We start from the raw sequence: 22255 nt of genomic DNA, 5'->3' as shown, positions 1-22255 counted from the left end.
TGTCTCTGTCTTCCAGAAAGACCGTTAGCCTACTGATAAATGGGAGGGAGGGGTCCTGTAACCTCTGTTCGTTGCGGTCAAATTTGGAAGCCTTGCTTCTGTCTTTTGTCAAACGCCATGCCCATTTCTGTCTTGCCGCTTTTCCAGCCCCTCCCTCGCTAATGTCTCTCCTCTTCCTCTCTTTCAGCTCTCTATCCTTCCTAGCCACCCTGCTGTCCTCCTCTGCTTTCTGCCTGCAGGGAGAGGAGGGATGTCTCTGCTGTAACTCCTTTCTCTGCACGAATCCACTAGGTGTGTATACACCCCCCACCTTTTGTATAATTAATGGCTGATTATCTCGTTTTGCCTGATGATCATAACTCCCTCGGAGATCCCTCAAGCATCTATCATGAAAATTAGGATGTTTAACACCGTGTATGTAATACACTGATGAAGGTCACACGCCTACATACAGTATCATGATCCATGCATCCTCTATGCATGGAAAGTAATTTTTTGGTAGTTTATTGACGTATGTTTTCTATTTCCAGTGCTGTTTTCTTACTATAAAACCTGAAATAAACTATGTGATTCACTGAGTGAAGTTCCAGCTGTCTATTATATTGGACCTTTATTGATTGTGGGTACCTAACACAGCAGATATTACTGTGTATAAAGGTCCCTACCTTATTTGCTTGGGTAATTCTCTGTAATGCATATTGATTTTGTGTGGTTAGAAAAGTTGCATTTTGCACAGCCATAACGTCAGAGAGCTACACAGTGAGGCCAGGACAGCTTTCTCGACTGCTGGGAATTCTGCTTAGTAAGCATAGCACTCCAGTGTGGAATATTTCAGCGAAATGTGCAGGATTTAATTGTGTGACTAATCTGGTGAGCAACCCTGAAGTGCAATTAAAGGACCCCTCAATGAGGTGTCGTGTTTCCTCTGTCATGTCGAAAATCTCAGTGGGCTCAGAACCTGAATGCCTGTTTTCTTTTTTTTTTTAATCTATTCGCTCGTTTATTTTACATTTTCACTCTGGCGGTCAGTCGACAGGCGTTCGTCTCTCGGGCACAGACATGGACGACTACGACGCGAGGTCGGCCGCTAGCATTTTGGCCTCGGTGAAAGAGCAGGAGGCCCGTTTCGAGAGGCTGACCCGCGCTCTCGAGGAGGAGCGCCGCAATGTCTCCCTGCAGCTGGAGCGCGCCAACTTGCCCCCCGAGCGGCTGGGCGTCTGTGCCGTGGGCAGCAGCCAGCCTCTGGCCTGGCAGCAGCTGGTGATGCAGGTAAAAGGAGAGCCGGTGTCTCCCGCCCCGCTGCCCGCAGCCCTGGCAGCCTGTCTGCTTTGGCGCCGTCACGACCCCGGCAGGGCTGTTTCCACGGCGACCCGGGGCGCCGCCCCCCCCGCGCGCCCTGGGGGACAGATCATGCCAGCGTCGTGTCCACCCGCTCGCTCTCGCCCCGCTCCGCGAGCATCGTGCCTTGACGTCTTCGCCTCATCGCTCATCCCTTCACCTTGTCTTAAGCAAGCAGCATGGACAGACGATTCACAGCCCGGGCAAAGCATTTGGAGTGGCACTCCACCATTACAACTGCCTGTTCATTTATTGTCCTGCCACAGAGTTCCTCATCGCACCATTGCCAAATGGGCTTCAGCCGATGAGCTTCTGAAAGCTGAAAGCAGAGAAGCCCCTGTGATATTTCTCCACACGAAGTATTTTGAGTTATTTCCAGAGCTCTTGGAACTCTTCGAAAAAGGAAATGTTAAACCAGGAGCAGCTTCCTTTATCATTGATACTCGGGGTCAAGTGGGACTAGTATGCCAAACCAGTCTATTTAAAAAATATTAGAAGCAGTTCTTAAAAAGGCCCTTGCCTCCTCCTCATTACTTAATGGTTGCAAGGAAATTCCATATTGCATTTCTTTTTTTTCCCCCTCCCTTCTGCCTGCCTTGCTCGTTAAGCATTTAAAAAGCAGCGCCTGCTGTCTGGCTTGGACAAAGAGCATGTTCCCTCATTGTGACATTCATCAGCCGTCAGTCAAAGCACAAGGCTCCATTGCTGGTTGTGTTCCATTGCAGTTAAAACACCAAACGCGTCGACAAAATGCGCCATCTCACCTGAACAATCCATCCCATGTCTGTTCCAGTACTTGAGCAGTCATCGGAGCCAATTTGTCAGCTTCTGCCTTGTTTCTATCTCGTGCGTACAAACCTTGCATGATTAAATTGGAGCAGCTTTTACAAGACAGAAAGCGAGTTCGTTTGCTCCGGGACGAGTGTTGTTTTGTAATTGCTCCTTGCTGCAAGGCGTGGGGCAGTCAAGTGTGGCTCCTGATGCCAGCTGTGTGGCTCTGGGAGAGTGAGGCAGCAGCCTGCCATACTTTTCCGTAGTGCCCTGGTCCCGTGCCGTCGATCGGCAATTAACGGCAGAAAAAATGGCTTCTCTTTAGCCTTTACTCTTCTGCAGCCGCCTCATGCAGAACTGGTAAAAGGGAGGCGTTTGCAATGTCCCGCAGTGGTACTGGAATGCATGAGTTGGTCCCTTATTCTCCATCTCTCTGCTGCTCATAGCATGATGCAAGACAACGTTGCAGAAGAAATGTCTATCCTGTGCCATGCTTCATCACTCCCTCTGTGGGTGAGTGATTGAGCTCTGTCCTGCAGCCATATGTTTCTTAAGTGCGCTTTCATGTGCGGTGGCTTATCTTGTGGTTTTCATTTCAGCCTGTGTCAACCTTCCTTTGACCTGAGACCAGGGATTTTTGACTCTTAATGTCTCTTTACTGTGTTTTTCATAATCTTTACCTGTACCGCCCACACTTCAATCCCAGTCTCACACAGGGAGGGACTGGGATTTAAATCGGATTTGACCACAGCACGTAACTTTTTTTTTTGTTTATATTTCCAGGTAAGTAAATGGTTGGCGTTTTGTTTCCTCCATCTCAAATGCTGGAAAGGTGGTGCAAATTCAGGCCCAGAGGAGCATGTAGGAAAATAGTGAGACAGTGTATGAATAATTCATCAACTCCATAATACGTGCTGTGCTGTGGAAATGTTGTGGTGAGGACTTGTGAACACTCTTCTGCGTCCAGAGACCTTTCACGTACTGCAGCCCTGAAAGTGGACACTTTGGATAGAGTAAAACACACTCAAGTTGTTGTATTAATGCTGAAAACATTATATTACATATCGGTTAGAGTACATTGTTAGTAAGAGGCTCTTGAGAATTTTGCATTTGACTTGGTAGAACAAAGATCAAATATTTGGGGTGGATTTTGGAGAGATGATTAGACCTCTGGTCTATTCACAGTGTTTTGATAGTTGCTAGAAAAACTTTAAACTTGTTTTTGTTTGGCTTTCAGAAGGGTGTGGTTTCAGATGGCTCAGGCCCTGGCACATTCCACATTGTTCTCCTGATGATTTAAAGACCTCTCGTAGGTAGCAAACTCTTCATGAAGGTTTACTCAGCTGTTGTTGGAACCTTTTTTTTTGGGTATAAATTCTCTCTATTTGCATAACTTAGATGATTAGAATAGCATTGGTCTGTATGTAACCAGGGGGCCTGTTTGCTCGTGCATTTTTTTCCATGTAATTTGTAATAGTTGTACAAAGAACACAAAACTAATAGATGAATCTATTTTAACTTATTCTCCTTTTTTGGCAGTGCGTGGTTGCCTGAGTGGCTGATGTTTAAAAAGACCGTTTTGGTTATCCTTTTTGAAGGATCATAAGATATATAGCTTTCTCTCTGAACATTTGACTTGACAGTTTGATTTGTATCTGCATAAAATCTCTCCCACTTTATTTTTTAAAGTAGGGACAGTGTCGCTTATAGGACACCTAAGACGTGAAACGTGGTATCTGTTCAACCACGTGCTGCTACAGAATTGATCCAGCTGAATCTGACCCCAAGTGTTCTAAAGATTTTTTGGCTATTTTGGCTTGGCTTTCTTGTTCTGTGTTTTGTTTCAGTGTCATCTCTGGAAACGTTCAAGCATAGAAATTCCATCTTTTTCTTACTGTTAACATCGTCTGGCTCACATCCATTAGCAAAATACTTATCCGGTGGATGTCAGATGACTGTAATAAAATGCCTGAGCATTTCTGATATGTCTAAAGGGAGAATTTACCTGCTTTGAATGCGTAATTCCGTACTAAGGTCTGTGAAGGTTCAAAAAGTCAAGTGCTTAGCGTTGTACAAAAGGGCCTCAGGAACATGTTTGCTGGGCAGGCTGCCTGAAATTATAGGGATCTTTTCCGTTTCAACTTGAAGTTCAAACAGCAGCTTTAATCCACCCAGGACTGTAGATCCTCAAACAAAACGGCTGAATCATTAAAAAGATTGTAAGCGTTTTAAGTTGGGATGCTTCATCACATAAGGGTCGATGTGTTGTAATGATAAGTTGCGTTTGACTTTTTTTGTGGCATCAGTACTTCCTGGAGTTTAAGCCGGTGGTGTCGGGTCTCTTGACCGGCGTGACCTTTTGGAAAACATTTAGGAAATTCCGAGATTTTTCCATAACGTCTCTCGATCTCCCTTGGCGGAGCGACAAGACACAGAGGGGGTAGTTGCAGTGGCACTGGTGCTCTCTCATCTTTGCCCTGTTGGGGCACAATGAAAACAAAGATGGACTATTAACTAGGCTGCGGAGATATCCCAGACTGGCTTGCTTTGTGAGACGGGGAGGGGTTTGGGGCAGGGTGGGCCAGTGACTTTCAAAAACATCATAAATCACCTGTTTAACAATGGAACACAGTTCCCCCGTCTTCCTTTCCCTGCCACTGCGAGATTTCTCACTTCTCATAAATCTGTAATTACATTGGGGGGCCATCGAGATTCATCATTTAGGGAAACAAATAATTCCCATTCATATTCTTCTTGCGTCTGAGCCTCTAACTTCTTCTTTAGTCCCAGCAAGCAAGTATTCCCCTCTCCCTCAAAAACATTGACTTTTGCACACCGAAGGTGGCAAGGTTCAGCTTGATGTGAAAGGTAATAGGATGATGAAAGACGCGCTTCTCATAACGATCCGTGAATCCGTGCCTTGGAATTGTCATGGCAGTAATCTGAAGCTCAAGGTGATGCTTCTGAAGAGTGAGGTGTGAAGTGTCAATATCTAGCTGGCAGAACCCAGCAAAATGAAAACTGCATTAGCCGATGGAATGGCAGAGAGCACCGATACGTTCAGTAGAGGCTTAAAGTTATTTAGCTTTTTAAAAAAAAGAACAGAAATAGCATTAAGATGTGGAGTTCTGTGCCCTGCCTTGAACCCAGAGGTAAGGAATAGCAAGGACACAGTGCTGGTGTCTCATTAATCACGGTCTGACTGTGGCAGGGATTAGTGCTTGTGTTTGTGCTCAGGGTAGCACAGGAGTGTTGGAATTTACACCCTGGGGTTGCAGATAGGCGTGTTCCTCGGAAACCTAGTAAAGGACAGACCTTATAAAGAGGGCTATTAATATTGTGCAGCGAGGCACAGACCTTCAAATCCATACATTACTAGAGCTTGATTTCTGGAGGGGAAAAAATGCATGTTGTAAACGTCAACACATGAACTCAGCAGTGGGATTTGTTTTACAATTCGTTTGTGAACCTAGTGCAGGATTCAAACAAGTGGCCTTTTAAAAGTCGAGTGAAGCATTGCAGCTATTTGTCTCCTGGTGAAATGCATACCAGTAGCAACAAAGGCGCTATGTAGAATCACAGTCCTGTAACTAGAAAAGCTGGAAGGCAATGTGGAAATTCAGTCTCTCGGTTTTACAGGAGTGCTGTCAGTACGGACGATACGGATGTAGAGTAGAATATCCATCCACCTGAGGGCTAAAGGCAATCTAATGTAATCCATGACAATCAATAATTCAGATTCCTCTTTTTGTATTACCATTTCACTCTCCGTTTTAATCCCATCCCTGTCCTGATCATTAATTGTGTGGAAGGTTCCTGAAATATATTACCCGTAAAAAAAATATTTGAAGTTCCCAATTTGCCCTTTTAAATCAATCAACTACTAATGACCCAACTGGCTAGATGGCCTTCTCTGGTTTGTGAATGTTCTTATGAGCTACAGTATAATGTTCTCATTATGCCACCCTGCCAAGAGTAGACATCTTGTGCTTTTTGTGTATGACAAGAATACTATTTATGTGTTTAACATGGTTGTGCTTCAAAGAGCCTCTATACATTCATACTCTGAGTGAACAAGGTTAGATGTTGACCATAGGTTAAGTACTAAATGGAAAATGTACTGTGCGGTAATTTTTCTAATGTCAGTAGGGATTTTCTCACATTGGCTGGCTTTGTTTCATTATGTACAGATTAATGTCTCTATAAATACATTAGAATTTTATTTACAATTAAAATTCTATTTAGGCATATTGTTTTAATTCACACTCAACAGTCTTTTTTATACAATAGAATTATGGGTTCATTAAGAAGTAGCTTTTGGATTCAAGATTATTTTTATGACTCTGCAATTTTAAAGTTTGCTTTAGAGACACGAGTTTCCCTTCAGTCAGCTACCACTCAGTAAATTGTGAGTTATGCTAATTAATCATTTAGGTCCCCAGCTCACTACAGCACTAAGAATGTTTTTAGTCTTAATCCCTGGAAATGATCACATTTAGGTACAAATCTTCTGTATGAATCTTGATAGTTTTCCCCTGAAATAGCAGTTGATTTTTCCTGTGTACAAGTATTGATTTTAAAACGCTGTAAGACTGATAACATTGACATTGCATTTCTGTTTTCTTGAAATATACATTAAAGCTTTGTGTGTCTGTGTGAATGTGTACTGTATAACATTTCCTCAAATCAGTTACTTTTGATAGGTCATTTACAGTAATCTAGTAGTGTATTTTGGTTGCATTTGTTCTGTCAGGTGGGGAATGGCAGTGTAACATCCAATATATGGTAGGCCTCCTACTCGGAACAAATTAAAGATTGAGGATAAACTCACATGTTCGTACTAGAAGTAGTGGAATGAAGTCTTCACCATATATGGTAGCTGCCAGCTCAGTAGAGACTGTTTGGGTTGACAGCAGCTTAAGTGCATTAGCAACACTGTAGGTGCTCTTAATGTGAAACAGGCAGCTGCCTGCTTTGCACCAGGCCTTAGCAAACGAGTTACCCCTCTTTTCAAGGTGAGAATGTCTGTGGTATTATAACACTGAACATGGAAAGGCTGCATTTACTGGGAATTTTAAATGATGACAGCAATATGTCGCAGTAATGGAATAATCAAAAGGCGTTATTGTTTTTAATTTCTTTATAGTACTGTATGTAGAGCGTTTTGACTGAGATGTCTGATCTGTCTAGCCCTGAACAAATACAGTGCCTATGTAATGAGGTACAGTGGTTTATGTGCTAATAATACCCCACTGTTTTCTGGGTGAGGGGTCTGTGTCTGGGGTCTTGTGTACAGCTTTGCTCTAACAGGCTGTAGGAAGTTGGAGTTTTGAGATTTTCAATGTTCCTTGTTTTTCAGTATCTTGGTACTAGGAACCAAATGGGTTGAATGGCTTCCTCTTGTTTGCAAACTTTGTTCTTTTTTTGTGAGGGAGGACTAATGTGAAAATCATTCGAAAATTTTCAGTACTAATGTGCACTTTGGAAACGACCGCATTTGTGAAGCAGCCACATTGCAAAATTTAATTTTCTTTCTGTTGATGCCTCAAATTAATTTCTGTTTTGGGTTTATTACATGTTCATATCTGCAGAAAGGCTTTTGAAGCTGCCTTTTTAATTTTTCCTTTGCTGAGCATCCACTTTTGCCAAAAGAAAAAAGATTAATAATAAATTCATTAGATATTCTTTCTGCCCTCACTTCCAGCAGGAGCCTGAAATGCTGCTATTGTAAGCAGAAATAATCTATGGTGTGACTTTATGAATGTAGTCTGGCTTTTACATACCAGATTTACTAAAACAACAATAAAAGGAAACCTTCCTAAAATGAAATGCAGCAGTTCTGGGGGCTGATCGGTTCTCTTTCTAAATCATGGAGAAAGGCTGTAAAATGTCGTTTTAACAGATCGCTGCTGTGTTCAAGGTGCCTGAAACAATGCCTGTAGTATGCTGGAGTGGTTCAGAACATTAACCTTCATGCCATCTGTTCTTCAATAAGATCTTGACAGCAATGACTGTGGTTAATTAACTTCAATGTGTTTCTTATCAGTGTATTTTTGCAGAACAGGGTTTTGGTCACATCCAGAATAAAGTTTAGGAATGACTCGAAGCGTGTAAGTGCTCACAGTCAGAATGGATGGAAAGGCAGGGTGAAAGTACTTTGATATGCAGCATTTTTTAAATAAAATGTAAAGGTAGGACACTGTGGCTGCTTTTCTCTTCAGATTTGTCTCGCGCATATCGGAAATTAAAGGGCACGCACGCACGCACGCACACATGCTTCTGTAGCCTATTGTGTTGTTTTTTAATCAAATTTCTGTGGTATCTAGGAAGCTAGTGGGTAGATTAAAAAAAGAAGCTGTGGACAGGAAAGTGGAAAGGCCCTGATTAGATTAACACTCTTAACTGTTCTGACACAGAAGCCGAGAGCTTTAGCAACTCTGGCTTGGAAAGCAGGCTTAAGACAAGCAGGGCACCCCGCAAACTTCAGCACAACTCTGCGCCGTCCTTCGGAGAGCGAGCGCTTGCCCGTGCGGGGTGTGGCCAGTGCATGCTTTCTGCGAGCTCCAGCTGCCTCTGTCTGTCAGATCCCACCCCCAGAGGGGACCTCGTTTGCATAGATGCTGGCTGTGGAACGGAGGACAGGCGAGCAGTGTGTGGAGTAGGCTGGGAGAGAGCAGGACACTGGCAGCCTGCTCAGAGGGCTTCCTCACTTATTCCCCCCACTCATCGCTCGGCATCACCTTCTTGTTTGTCTGGCTGTGTTTGACGAGGGTTTTTTTCTTTTTTGCGGGGGGGGGAGGGACCCGAGCTGAAGCTGGACTTTTGCGGAAGAAAGGATTGGTGGAGCAGGAGGGAAGAAGCTGGTCTTTTAAATTTTCGTCCCTGTTTCTGCAGCACCTCACGGGCTGAGGAGGAAAGGAGCAAGGCTGTTTCGAGGAGGAGGAGGGGGGGGTTTGCCATGCGTGTGTGAATGTGGAGAGGGAAAGGATGCTTGCCTTTCTCTGAGCCCACTGCAGTCGTCTGTTTGAGTTGGTGGTGGGGGGGGGGGAGGAGGAAACTTTCTGCTGAAAAGGAGAAATTGCATTTGTCTTTTTCCACGGAGGGTAATTAAAGACTTCATCAATGCCTGCCGAAGTCAAACAGGTAAGTGCTGTATAAACTTGTCTATATTGTTCTGTGTTTTTCCTCTTGCTTGTTCTGATGCTTTTGTCTCGGAGTAGTTTGATCCGCTGGTCAAGGTGGACAGGGAGTCCTGAGTGACATGCAGGGGAGTAGATTATTTTAGCCAGCTGTTGTCAGTTGTATACAAAAGTTTTTCTGTGCGTTATAGCCACCCTGGCTTTCTGTCTCTAGACTGGGTTTAATGGGCAGCGGATCTCGTTTCAGAGACCTCTGTGCCAGCTGAGACCTGTATTTTTTTCCATTTTCATTTGACCTGCCACCCACCTTTATCTGGTACTGTTTAAGATCCGCCGGAGATCAAACTGGCCACGCACCGCCGTACTGTAAGTCAGTCCAGATGGCCATCATCACAAGGGTCAGGGCTGGTGTTGGAACTCCAGGATACTTGCAAACCCAAAAAAGTGTGTGAAAGACACAAAAATCTGCGTGTGCTTTCATGAGTGTGCCCAAACTGTGCATTTATAGTGACATGGTCTTAAATATTAAATTAATAAATATCATACATGTATAATATTTATTAAGCATAAAATAAGGAGAGTGTCTTTAAGCACTCCTAATGAAGTAGGGGAACAACTGCATAATGCTTCAGTATGCTGGTTGTGGAAGTTTTCTTTACAAGCCCACAAGATTTATTGCTTCTGTTAAAGGTTTTCCAAACGAGCTTGTAAGCTCACCGGTTGTTTGCAAGCACCGTTTAAACCTTTTTGTTTGGTGGGTTCTTGGTCTGCTTTAAAGCTACTGAAGGGTGTCCACTGTGCTGGCGGATGGCTCTCGGCATTCGTGCTGCCCCACCAGACTGCAGTAGCTTAGACGTCTAAAACTGTCAGCTGGAAATATGTGATGTTCTTCTCGGAGCTTGGCAGCATTCCACCTCAAAAGGGGAAATATTTGGGGGTGGGGGGGGCAGTCAACTCTGAATGACCCCCTGGATCTTTTTCGATGGGGAAGGTTGACGGGGGAGTTGCAGCTTGAAAATATTAGAGCGTTCCCTGAATTTCAAAAGCATTCTAGCAGCTGGCTGGATTTTTGGCTTCGGGGGTCTGATAATCCTTAAACTTGCTTTCAGCAGACAGATGCTCCTTACTCACTGGCAGATCTTTCGTAAGTTTACAGATTTTGTTTTTTGGTCAGATATTCCAGGTTTATAGTGAGAAAAGTTGTGGCTGTATTATCCCTCCCTACCATATATATATATAAAGCCCAAAGTGACACTTCTATTTTACTTCCCAAAATGGATTCTAGTGGTACTCTGTGTGCAGAAGTGCTGACCTTATCGATAAAGATTCCAGGAATTCTTTGCCTGGATTCCAGAACCCCATGGCCTCCTTGAAGAAGAGTCCTCTTCTGGGGCAGCAGGGCGCGTGTATGTTTGTGCACTCGTTGTGCGTTTCAGACGCAATGGCACCTGTTTTACCAGTTTTAACGGGGAGACTGAAGGGTTCAGTCAGTGGCTGGCTACCGCCCCCCCAAAGAGTGAGAGCTTCCACTTCGATAAAGAATTTATCGTGCAGTGGAAAGTGGAAGACTTTACATTTTAACTTCTGTTGCAAGATTGTTCTAATTAAGCCACCCAGCTGCGTTGAAATGGAGTCCCTGGTTTCTTTCAAGAAACAGCTGGATGAGATGCTGAGATCAATTAACTACTTACTACTACCAAACAGGCAAAAATGAGACAAATGGCCACTTCTCATTCGCAAACGTTTATGATCTTGTTCAGAATTTATCTTATGAAAAGCTTATTATTTACAGTATATTGGTCCAAACAATCTCTCTGGATGTCACATTTTAGCTTTGAAATCTGGGACTTTTAAGAAACGCTGTTTTGCATTGACTGCTGTCTTGGAATTGCCTACAATGAAAATGAAAGGCTTAACAGAACACAGAGGTGGTTATCCCTGCCCAAGCCCAGAAACATGGCTTGTTGGGTGTGGCACTTGGGCTCTGCTAAATTTAATTTTTAATGTAGGAATTAAATGACAATATGGCCTCCTTAATTACAGAAGAGTCCGAATGACTTAAACCATCACCGGATTGAATGTGGACAGATTTATTTTTGAATGTTCCTGCAAATGAACGGGTGGAATCTACAGTATGTATCACGTTTTGGTGCTGCTCAAAATGGCTTACTGCAGCTGTACAAAACAAATGCAAAACAAGTGTGTGTCATGGGGGGAGGAAATTGTGAATTTTGCATTCGAGTGTTACAGAGTTCTCAAGCGCTTCTGCATAAACTTTTGTCTCTGGTGTGCCTGTGCTGCTTGCAGTATAATCTTGAATACACTGAGTATTATAAACAAGTGTTTGCCAGTCGTCTATTTTTTATCAAGGCTGAGATAAACTTATTAAGCGTATGGATATGTATTTTGGGCCAAACATTTCTTGGCTACTGTTTTAAAGTATGCCACTGTAAGGAGTCTCCTGTGACAGAGAATTAGGAGACAGAATCTATGTCTCAGCCAGGTAACGTTTTCTTTTGGTGCTGTGTGTTTATTCTGTATGTTAGGTCTAGCAGCTCCTTTCTTCCCTTTGGAAGAACATGGCAAAACAAAATAATATTTGGGTATCCTTTTACTGCTGTAGGTCTTTAATACCACTTCAAAATCCACGAATGATCTCATTTCAGCCTTGTGTGTCCTGCAGCATTCAGATCAACCGCCTGCTTGGAATCTGCTATTCACATTGTTCAAAACGTTTCTTTCTAGCAAAGAAAAAACGTTGTATCATTTTGCCTGTTTATTCCGAAGAAGAAAAATTGATTTCTTATTTGTGCTTCATGCTTCGTAGGAACAGAATTATTTATTAAGTGCTGGGAACGTGCATGCGAAGTGTAAAGACGTATGCCATGCACTAACATCTTACGGGGAAGTGATAACGCCAATTAAATCCTCCCGTCTGGCGGCTGGTGGGCTCTGGGCTTGGCGCTTGCGGATGCCCGCTGGCCGGCAGAAGCACTGTGTGTCCAGCTGTCCCGCTGTAAACGGTGGCTCTGATGGTCCCACCCTGCCAATCCTGCTCTCCCGCCTGTCCTTTGCTGAATGACCTTTGACAGATGGGTGTGCCCCCCCCCCCATCCCCAACAATCCCACCTCCCCCCATAGGAGCAAGTGAGCGCCAAGACCTGAAATGGGAGCTGGAGTCAGGGTGGGCTCACAGCAGCAGCTGGTGTGCATCGTCCCTGATCTGACGATTGGGCCTAACCCTTCTTTTCCTAAATGGAGGCGATGCCAGTCCCACTCAAGTATTCAGGGTGTGCTCTTCTGGACAGGAAAGCACGCATACCACAGAGTCTTCGCATGATGGCCAGGCTGTTCCTGGGAAACTAAGCAGCTCTTCAAAAAAAATTCCCATAACTCCTTTGGCACTGGGACAGCATGGCAGGCAACAAACCTGCTAGAGATGAAGGAGTTTGAATTCTTAGCTTCGAGCACCGACCTTTCCAGTGAATGACTTGGGGGGGGTACAGCTACATATCAAGTTTAACTGCTTCTCTAGTGGCTAAGCCTCTTTTGCATATGCAAACTCTTAGAAATAAAATGTTTTGCTGGATAGTTTTAAGACCTTTTTTTATGTTCATCAGGAGGCCACAGTACTGTAAATCGAACGGCGCAGCTCTTATTAACAGGGTGCTCTTGTATTATCGCTGTTTTCTGAGGTTTCAAGTGGTTTGTTTGTTGTTGTTTTTTTTTCCATCCACGTTCGGCAGGTCTGAGTGTCCCTTCCAAGAAAAGGATCAATCGACACATTGAGTGTGTTGGGAATGTGTAAAGGGGGGGAAAAAGAATTTAGATGCTAATGTGGGTGTAGGATTAAAAGCACGGCTATGATTCTCAGCAGCTCAATAAATCAGCAAGATAAAGCCCAAAGATTGAGCTGCTTTCTCCTTCACGCATTAAAAGCAGATATGCTGTAATTTTATCCCAACAGCTCCGTGCCACTGAGATTCTCCAGTGCTTCTAGAAAAGCTGGCCTGTTAAGGAGTGTTTATTTTTTCCTCACGTTAAGCACTCCTCTTTTCCCACCTCTCTCCCTTGTCTCTGTTCTGTCACGGGGATCAGAAGAACTTTCTTCTTTCTGCCGAAAGGCCACAACAACAAAGGCATACTTTAGATGGCCAGATATCTGAGAAGTAGGTCCAATTGTAAACACACTGCAGCTCCTCTCCCTGCTGGTTTGCGAACAGACAACTCCAGTCGAGCTGCTCCACCATTGACGGAGAGGTGAGGGAGGTCCTGGGGGGCGGTCAGTTAGTGTGGGACGTCCAGCTGGCTGACAGATGAGGGCTCGGGAATATTAGGCTGCACTCGGGCCGGTTTTCAGCTTTCCTGCCTGCTTACCCCATGCAAGTAACTGTTTTTCATTCTTTGCCCCCCCACCGTAGAAAATCCACAAATGAAATAGTGCCATGTTTCTTGGGAGTGCTGCTGCCTCTAAAACATTCTGAGGGTGCGACAGAGCTGTGGCCGTCTTCCAAGGAGAGACGCTAACGACACACATCACACTCATTCTCAGACCACGATGGTAACCTCAGTGCCAAGCGTGGCAGAGTGGTGAGCTCTCCTCTCCCATGATTAATGACCCTCCTTTGCTGAAATACAGCAGATGGAGTCGACGGACTGCTCTATGGCCTTTTTTTTTGTAATTCCCTCTGCAGTGAAACAAGCCTCTCTCCTTACTTTCTCAGTGCAGCACGGGGGGAAAAAGGAAAGTCGTATTGATGTGTGGTCTGCTTTTTTTTTTGGTGCTTTATCTGTAACAGAAGTTGTGCGCGCGAGAACGCTTCGCCATTTCAGGGGAGGGGAGCTTCTCTAGCGTGGAGTCACTCCTCTTCTGCTCCCCGGGAGGGTTCGGCCTGTGCTGGTCTCGTTATCCCCTCCGACTGCCTCTGTGATACCATGGAAACCATAACTTTTGCTGTGGTAGCATGACTGAGCCACTGAGGTTCTTTTTTTTTTCTAGCAGATTTGTGCGAGAAGGTGGTTAGGAGGGGGGAGGGTCAGATAGAGTCCTTCCTAAATTCAGCTAAAAATCATCTGCTGTCTGTCTGTACTGAGGCATCCCAGTGAAAAACAGCATCACGATCCACTGGTCTTTTTCTAAGTGCATTTGTATGGTGTTGCAAGCCGGAATTGGGAGTCCAGGACCTATTGACAGTAAAGGGGACACAGTCCCTCCCCCATCCAGCCCAAACTGTCCTTGTTTTCTTCACTCTAGTCCTGCTATCATTGACACAGAGCCCTGCTTGGTATAGAAAAGCACAGGGGCTTTGTAACAATTGTGTAGGTTCCTATAGACCCCCACCCCCACAGCCTCTTATTCACAGCTGGGGGGCCATTAGGAGGCCTACTGGGGAAGGGTGGCACTGAGATTTGCTCCACAAAGCACTGCAGTCTGAGTCAGTCCTTGTGTGCAGAGCCGTGGGTAGGAGGTGGTTTGGGCCTTGGATGATTCTGACAATTGTCGGGTCAGCTTTCTCGAGTTGGGTTTCTGTCTTTCCTGGGCTTTTTAAAGGGCTGATGGAGCAAGGTGGCATGGAGGAGGGGGGCGGGTTATGTGCTTACAGAATTTCTCCATCTGTCTCAGACTAGCTTTTCAGTCTAATGATTTAACGTTGCTGTCCAGCTCTTTAAAAGGTTAGAATGAAGCCTAAGCGAACTATTTACAAGCGATTAGCTACTAGCGCAGAGAGAATATAAAACTGTTTATTGACTGCTGTTAACTTTTTTTTACGTTTTTGACTGTCCAAGCAGTCCGGTATTGGAAATATGCAATGCATGTTTATACCTAGACATCCTTTTTTTTTTTTTCCCCGCATCAAGTTATTTCTGAACGCTAAACCGAAAACAAAACATCTCGGACACGTTGCTGAAGTCCGGGGGTTTGTGCCGGGGTAGGAAATCCCTCAGCCTCTGGCAGACAATAGGCCTCATTATTCATGGCTGGTTTCCAGAGCAAACGTGCCCAAAACCTCTGTAACTGAAGGCCGCACTTGGCAAGCTGAGTGACATCGGAAGCTGGGTCTTCAACCGTTACCGTCTACTGTACTCGAACGCTGTTTTATCTGCTGGAGGAGAAAAAAAAAAAAGATCAAGAGTGGGAAAAGGTTAGCCAAGTTAGAAAAAGCGCCTTGGAGATGCAAAAAAAGAAAAAGTTGGAGACCTTACGTGGTCCACAAAGGGTCCTGTTGTTCAAACAATGGAACCATTCAGATTCCAGAGCAGCTGTCCTGTACCGTTATCTCGTATTGTTAAGCCCTGTTACTCATCTTCTGTGTTCTCATGGAATGTTAGTTGTTTCAGCCCACTGGAGTAGTGAAGCAGAAGGGGGAATGTGTTCCTGTGGTCCGCTGTCAGAGCCGTGTCAAATTTTAGAACAAATCGGACAGGAATAGGTTATGACGTTCAATTAAAAGCTGTTTTTTTTTAAATCATTTTGTTGTTTAATTGATGTTAATAAAAAAAAGCCGCGCAAGAGTTCAGCCCATTCTGCAAGCCAGCCAGCCCAGCTAGAGCCCAGCTAGAGCCCAGCACAGTTCACCTGCCGCCATGTATTGAGGATGTCGGGAAGCATCGTGGGCGACTGCAGTCTGAAAACGGGGTGCTGGCACTTGGCAGATAGCACTGAGGCACAAGTCTTTACGAGGCGAAGCCTGGGAAATTCGAAGGGCTTTTAAGCACATTATGTAGTTGTCGTTTAAAAAGGAGTTCCTGTATCCTGAAAAAACAGGGTGACAGTGTCGGCCTCCGCCTCCCTTCAGACCCCGGTGTCGGAGGCAGTGTTTGATTGAAAAGCAACGTCCTTGGCCTCCATGCGCTGCTTCCGTGGCAGTTTGGATTCGAGGGTCAGGACGGGCTGGGGAGGATTTGTGTTCAGATGTGAGCCAGTGTAATCGCCCCGTTTCTCGAGAGGTCATGTTTCCGCTCGACGGGTCGGGACCTCCTTTCAGGACCTGTCTGAGGATTAGGAGTCGTGTTGATGGCTTGAGAATTGGGTGGTGATGCTGGCTGGTGGAGGAGGGGGAGAGTTGCCCACAACTACAGAGCTGCGTTTTGTTCTGGGCAGTCAACTGAGCGGAGGGAAGGAGGCTAGGAAAAAGCAGAGCATTCGAGTGAGTTAGAAAATGGCACTTCTTGTAGAAAAATATTGTTGGCTCTTTCCCCCTCTCCACGTGTTAGCTTTATGGATGCAGCGACCCTTTTCCGACTCGCGTTGTCTTTGAGCCGCGAGGTTTAAGTTTGTCACCTGAAAGGAGGATGCCTGATGCGGTCTTTTTTTTTTGTCTTTGCTGTACAGTTGCCAGCACGCTCTGTCGTCTGGGGAAACCAGGGAGTCTCTGCGTTCCCATTTTAAAAGGTTTTCCAGGAAACCGCTTGCTTATTTGCTCTTCTCTTTGCACCCTTTCTCGTTCTCAACCCCAACGTGACTTTTTCCCAGTCACTTACCTTAGTCAGTCACTTCCTTCTATTTTCAGTTGAATGAAGCCAAGCCGTCTCCTTGATTGGTGCCGAAGGACGTTTATTCTCCATTAGAGGCATTTGCCCTTATTCTGTAGGACACAGGTTTTGTGTTAAATGGTTTCGGTACCATCAAATGTAATGGGGTTGGGGGGGGGGGAGTCATTTAAGCTTCTCCAACAGTCCTCTTGCTCTTTATGCTAATGAAAGTCCCAGGGGCTCACATGAAAGTACTGTTGCAGGGCAGGTCACTTACTGTACGAGGACGAGCTGAATGAGTTTAGTCTGCATTAATACTTTTCCTGAGAACAAGTCACTAAGGCTGCATCTCCCCACTGCAGTGCCAGTTAGATATCCTTCTATTTATCCCAGTATGTGCTGAATTATTTTCACTTGCTGTCCCATTGCAATCCAGGCTCTTTGCTTATGAATTGACACCCGGATTTATGACACCAATTCCTCTTCCCAAACCAGAAAAGCCCTCAGGTCTTTGTAACTTCCACGACGGGCGTGCACACGCACTTTTTCTTCCTGTTGAACAGTTCCTGGCCGTTTCGTTTTGTTAACATTAGGCCTTATGGTGAAAAGGCTCTCCTGCCTTTCTGACAGTCTGTGCCAGAAAGATGAAGAACAGTGCCTAGTCCCTTAGATCAGAGCCTGTAGTTTAATGTAGAACCCCATACACTTTAGAGGGGAATGAGAAATGCAGATCCACTGATGGTCTGATTGTGATGAGAACTATGTTTTGGGAATGTTTTAGACTTTGAAATCTCAAAAACATCCCTCTGCAATTCATTCTCATGAAAACAGAATGAGTTGCAGAAGGAGACAGTGAGAGCTACTACCATGCTGCAGCAAAGGCTGCTTAGGAAAATTAAAATGAGAGAGCTCTGCCAAGCCACAACTTTTTATTGACTAGTTATATTGTTTGATTGATCTATTCATTGGTTGTCCAGCTAGAACACGCAGCTGTCTTTGGTTCTCCCCATGAATGTTGTTTTATCCTTTTGACTCTGTCGATTGGCCCCATGAAAAATTGCTTTTGAGCTGAATTACATTTGAATGAGTTGCTTATCTCAAGGTAATTGAATTCATGCATATACATGTTCTGCACGCACAACAGCCTGCCTTGAGAGTTAAGAAGAGTGACTAAATCAAGCCTTTATTTAAAACCATTTTCTCATGCCAGGTCCTTTGACAACAGGTGAATAAAAACACTCTATCATGGGTGTAAAAATGTAGATCCGAAGATTCTAAGATCAGGGGGTATTACATTAAAGGTGGTGCTGCACTTGACTGGAGGAAGAAAGCTCTCTGGTCTTCAAAGTGTGTTTACAGCACAGTGCAGAATTCAAGCGAATGCTCCCAAAAGAGAAGTCATGCCCTTATTCCCCTGTCTCACAGATCAGTGTAGCCCTTTGAGAAAGAAGCTGAAGATGCTGTTCAGTCTCTGCAGTCCTTGCACTAGTTCTGAGCCAGCCAGTCTGTCAAACAGTGCCAGCACAGAGGGAAGCATTTTGTCATGTAGGGCTATAACTCCATGAGGCTTTCCAAACGTCAGAACCAGAGCTTAAACCCTGCTGTGGGAAACTATTTCTGTAAGTTTTGATGTAGTAATTTAGTTTATCCGTATGTTTTCTATCTTTGTGTCTTTGTGACAGCAAAGCTGTTCAGAGATGTATTTTTGCAAAGGCAAGCACTCTTTCTGATTAAATCTGTAAGCAACTCATGCATTCTTTCGTACTGTATCTTATCACTCGCCTCAAGATGCGCCGAGAATAAAAAAAAAAACGAGCCAATTCCAATTTTGTTATGATCTCACTCCCTAATTAAATGGAGAGTGCTCAGTTTAGCTCTTGATTGTTTGTCACTGCAATATTCTGTCTCTCTGCAGCAAGTGTTGTAAATTCACAATGAGATTTTTTCCCATCTTGTGTTCCAGCCAGAGGTTTGTAAGTGACTTTATCAGGGAGGTGCGCTCCTTGTATTTTAAGCTGCCGTTTGTTTTAATGAGCCAGCAGCTGAGTGTGTGGAGGGGCAGCCTCAGATCTTTCTACAGCAGTGCTGCAGTAAAATAAAAACCATATACTGTGCTGTAGCTTGTGGCCTATAAGTGCTTAAAGTGGGTCAGCTAGTATTTTTCGAAGGGGTTGCATTGAAGCCATCTGAAATACGTTGTGACCATGGATCGTTAAATTTGGGATGCTTTCAGAATGATTCCGAAGATACTGTGTGGCTACAGTAAGTTCTCGGTCTTATTTGCATACAATTTGTAGTTTTGGTCATTTCTAAGGAAATTTGATGGGGCCTGGCTGTGCATGACATTAGAAAATAAATGGTCGTCATCCTGTATTTTCCTGCTTCTGAAAGATCTCTTGAAAGACATTCACATAACCCCTATGCAGTACATTTAAAAATTAAATGAAACCTAAGGTACCTTGTTAATCAGAAGGAACCCTGGTTTAAACCCAGTGGCAGCAGTAGTGTGGATCTCACTATATTAAACCACAATATTGCTGATTGTTTCGTCAGATAAGTGTTGGAAAACATTAAAGTTCGAATTATCATTAGGCCTATCTTTAAAAATCTAAAAGCAATTGGAAGCATGCCCTCCTCATCCACGACATATCTTACCTACATGCACCATCATTCCATTATCTAAGAAGTAAACCTGGGTTTACTTGCAGAACCTGTTATGGCAAACATGGTAATAATAATACATTTCATTTATATTGCACCTTTCCATGTTCCCCGCTTAAAGGCTAAAGCAGAAGTCAAGGAACTTAAAAATGACTAAGAAAGAAAAAGGAAATTAGTTTATAGTAGTGGAAGTTGATAGGCTTGCTTTTAGAGAAAGGCTTCTGTTGAAGCTGCTTGTCTGAGTAGCTGTTCCACAATGGACGGAGCATACAGGGAGGAGCACAGTAGCCCATAGTGTATAGTTTGGGGGACTGCAGCAGATTAAATTGACCTGGTATCAACGACTGATTGCTAAGTGTAAAAACAAAGTTAACAAGAGAGCTCTTAGGGATGCTCTAGAGGGTTTGGTGTTTCCTAACAAAGGCCTGAAATATTGCACCATGAATCGAAGAAATGATTTAATCTTAATATAAAATGTCTGTATCTGTAAGATAAATCACTGTATATTGAGAAAGGTTCAAAAGCAACCCCAATGCCCCCAAGTTTTCAATGTAACCCTAAGTTGTCTTCCCCAGAAATCGGGAAAAGTAGTTTCCAGTTTTGTTGTTGAATTTCAGAGACCAAGTGCTTCATGTTTTTTACTTCCCATCTGCTTACAATGTTATTTTTTTATCCCTGAAATTTCCAGAGTTCAAAAGAGCCACGAGGTGCTATTCAGTACAACAGAGCAGACAGGAAAATACTGTTTACTAAAGTATTAAAACTGAATGATTTATTTAGTAAGAAACTGATGATTCATTTGTTTTGTAAGTATTATAAGCACTGGCTAATAAATATTCAAGAACCCACTTGTGGTACTCTCTCTTCACAGATACTAAAATAAGTGACCATAATATTGTTAGATTTTTTTTTTCCATTCCTACTGCACTGAATGAGAAACTGTAATTAAAGGAACAGACTGGAAAAATACTGCATCATTCAAGAAGAAAACATAAATCTGAATAATATTAGACCAGAAATGAACTAATGAAGGGTAAGTTTGACAAATTACACTCCAATGAAGAGCCATTTTAACCACTTCAGGAATATTAATTTCATTGTCAGTCTTTGTCAATGGTGTATCAGGGTTGTTTACTCAGTCTCCTTTCATTTTATACAACTTTTGTCCCAGTAGGTTGGCTAATCACGGCTGAAATTAAACCGATATCACTGATGTGGAATTGTACTGTATCTTTAAGCAGCTTTACAGGAGGCAGGGGAAGGTGCAATAAAAGAGAAGTGTTTTATGTTTGATAGCCTTGAACTTCAAGCTGAATTTTGATCCTCAGAACTTTGTAGGCTCTTGACTGTAGAGCACGCTGGTTTCCACAGCACTGTCAAGCAAGACGTGCCTTGTCATGACACCAAGCAAGAGATTACATGTGGCAGGTTAGCATTTAAAACACTTACCAAGATGAATTTGTCTACTGTATGCCTGTGATAGCAATCCTGACATCAGACTTCAGTTGTTTGTTTGTGTGAAAGAGCGACAGAACAGCTGCCGAACTCTGTTGGCCTTGCCGTACCGATTTCCCTCAGAAACCTCTGCCTCAAATGCAGGTGACCCAAGGCAAAAACGCGGACATAAATTTCAAATTTCAGCGGCTGGATCAACGTTCTTACGAAGGGGAGAACCACCCACCACTTTGACAATTAAAAGGGTGCAAGAGGACAGTTATCGAATTGCAGGGGTTGGGCTACTTCCTCACGCTAAGAAATTGTGTACTTCAAGGGCATTCTTTTGGTATGAGCTGGCTTTCCAAGCGTAAAAATCTTGGGTGTGTGAAAGTATTGTGGAAGAGGGGGGACAAGAAAAACAAGGCTTGGCAAAGGATGAGAAATGAGGAAAATGATTTGTTGGGTTGTGCTACCCTTCTGGGGGCCTCTGGGAACTCGCGGTGGAGAAATTGATGCACAACTGCATGGAAAGGCTTCCTTTCTGAAAGGCGTTTAAGCTTGTGCAGTAAATCTGGAAAGGCTGAAGTGATGCAAAACTCTCAGGTTATTACACTGGGGGTCACCTTTGAGAGGGGTGGTCCTCACTTTGGAAGGCTCGGAGCTTGATGTTATCCAGTACAGGTGCTGAAAAACTGCTCAGATGTCGGCACACGTGCCTCACCGATTGAAAAGGGGGAGCACCTTGGCACCATATGGGACAGGAATTTCACTTGGGTGTTCATTAATCTCGACAAGATGGTAGGAATTGTTGGCCTTGTTAAAAACAAATGCGGGCATGTTTTCCGAGCTCATCTAATGATCTGGAATTTGTAGCTGCAGTGTAAGGCAATTGCCCCGTAAACATGGAAAGCAAGTTTAAGCAAAAAAATTCAGCAGTTTGACTGAGACGGTGTCTTGGACTGGTGGTGAGTAAGACCTGATTTTAGGATCTTGTTTCCGCTGTGACTCCTGTGTCTGCAGCACACGTGGATGACAGTTGAGCCACTGCCGGTAGAAAACTTCGTTTCTGAAGATCAGAGGCTGAAATTTGCCTGACCGTTCCTCCTTGTACTTGTCAATCTTCTGCTTTTTTTTATGGCTTATCTGCTAGCAACGCATCGTGTGACTCTTTGACGAGACTTCACTTAAACGCGCATTAAAATCAGCCTTCCATTGTGTTGTCCGAAGTCATTTGTATGCAGCTACTCAGGCTTTCTTTGTGAAACAGGGCAAGAAATTGCTTCATCTTTTGGACATGTAACATTATAATCTGTAGCTTTATAAAGTAACATCAGTTAGGATTGGGATTGTCTTTATTCCAATAATTGTTTTAAGGAATGTTCTAAGATCTTTTGTGGCCAGCTGTCCATTTCAAACCTGGAAACTTTGTGGGATAG

The 22255-nt window shown here is 43.9% G+C and overlaps 1 protein-coding gene across 14 annotated transcripts in view; it reads left to right on the top strand.

The window, feature by feature from the left end:
* Positions 1–22255, top strand: part of arvcfb (ARVCF delta catenin family member b) — a 156904-nt gene that overhangs the window by 65050 nt on the left and 69599 nt on the right. For 10 of the 14 annotated variants that reach the window (XM_069182176.1, XM_069182172.1, XM_069182178.1 and 7 more), the window contains 2 exons: positions 188–291; positions 1030–1269. The exons of 1 other annotated variant lie outside the window; for it this stretch is intronic. In XM_069182176.1, the coding sequence (XP_069038277.1) occupies positions 1060–1269 (210 nt within the window). In that variant the 5' untranslated portion in view covers positions 188–291; positions 1030–1059. Of the gene's footprint in view, positions 1–187; positions 292–1029; positions 1270–8593; positions 9253–21593; positions 21618–22255 lie in introns of those variants that run through there. 3 more of the 14 variants (XM_069182182.1, XM_069182179.1, XM_069182180.1) reach the window with 3 other exon arrangements.

The sequence above is a fragment of the Lepisosteus oculatus genome, chromosome 22 (genome assembly GCF_040954835.1).
Source record: "Lepisosteus oculatus isolate fLepOcu1 chromosome 22, fLepOcu1.hap2, whole genome shotgun sequence".
In the NCBI taxonomy this organism is placed as follows: Eukaryota; Metazoa; Chordata; class Actinopteri; order Semionotiformes; family Lepisosteidae; genus Lepisosteus; species Lepisosteus oculatus.
Note: the sequence above shows the minus strand (reverse complement) of the source record. Positions and strands in the feature narration are given on the sequence as shown.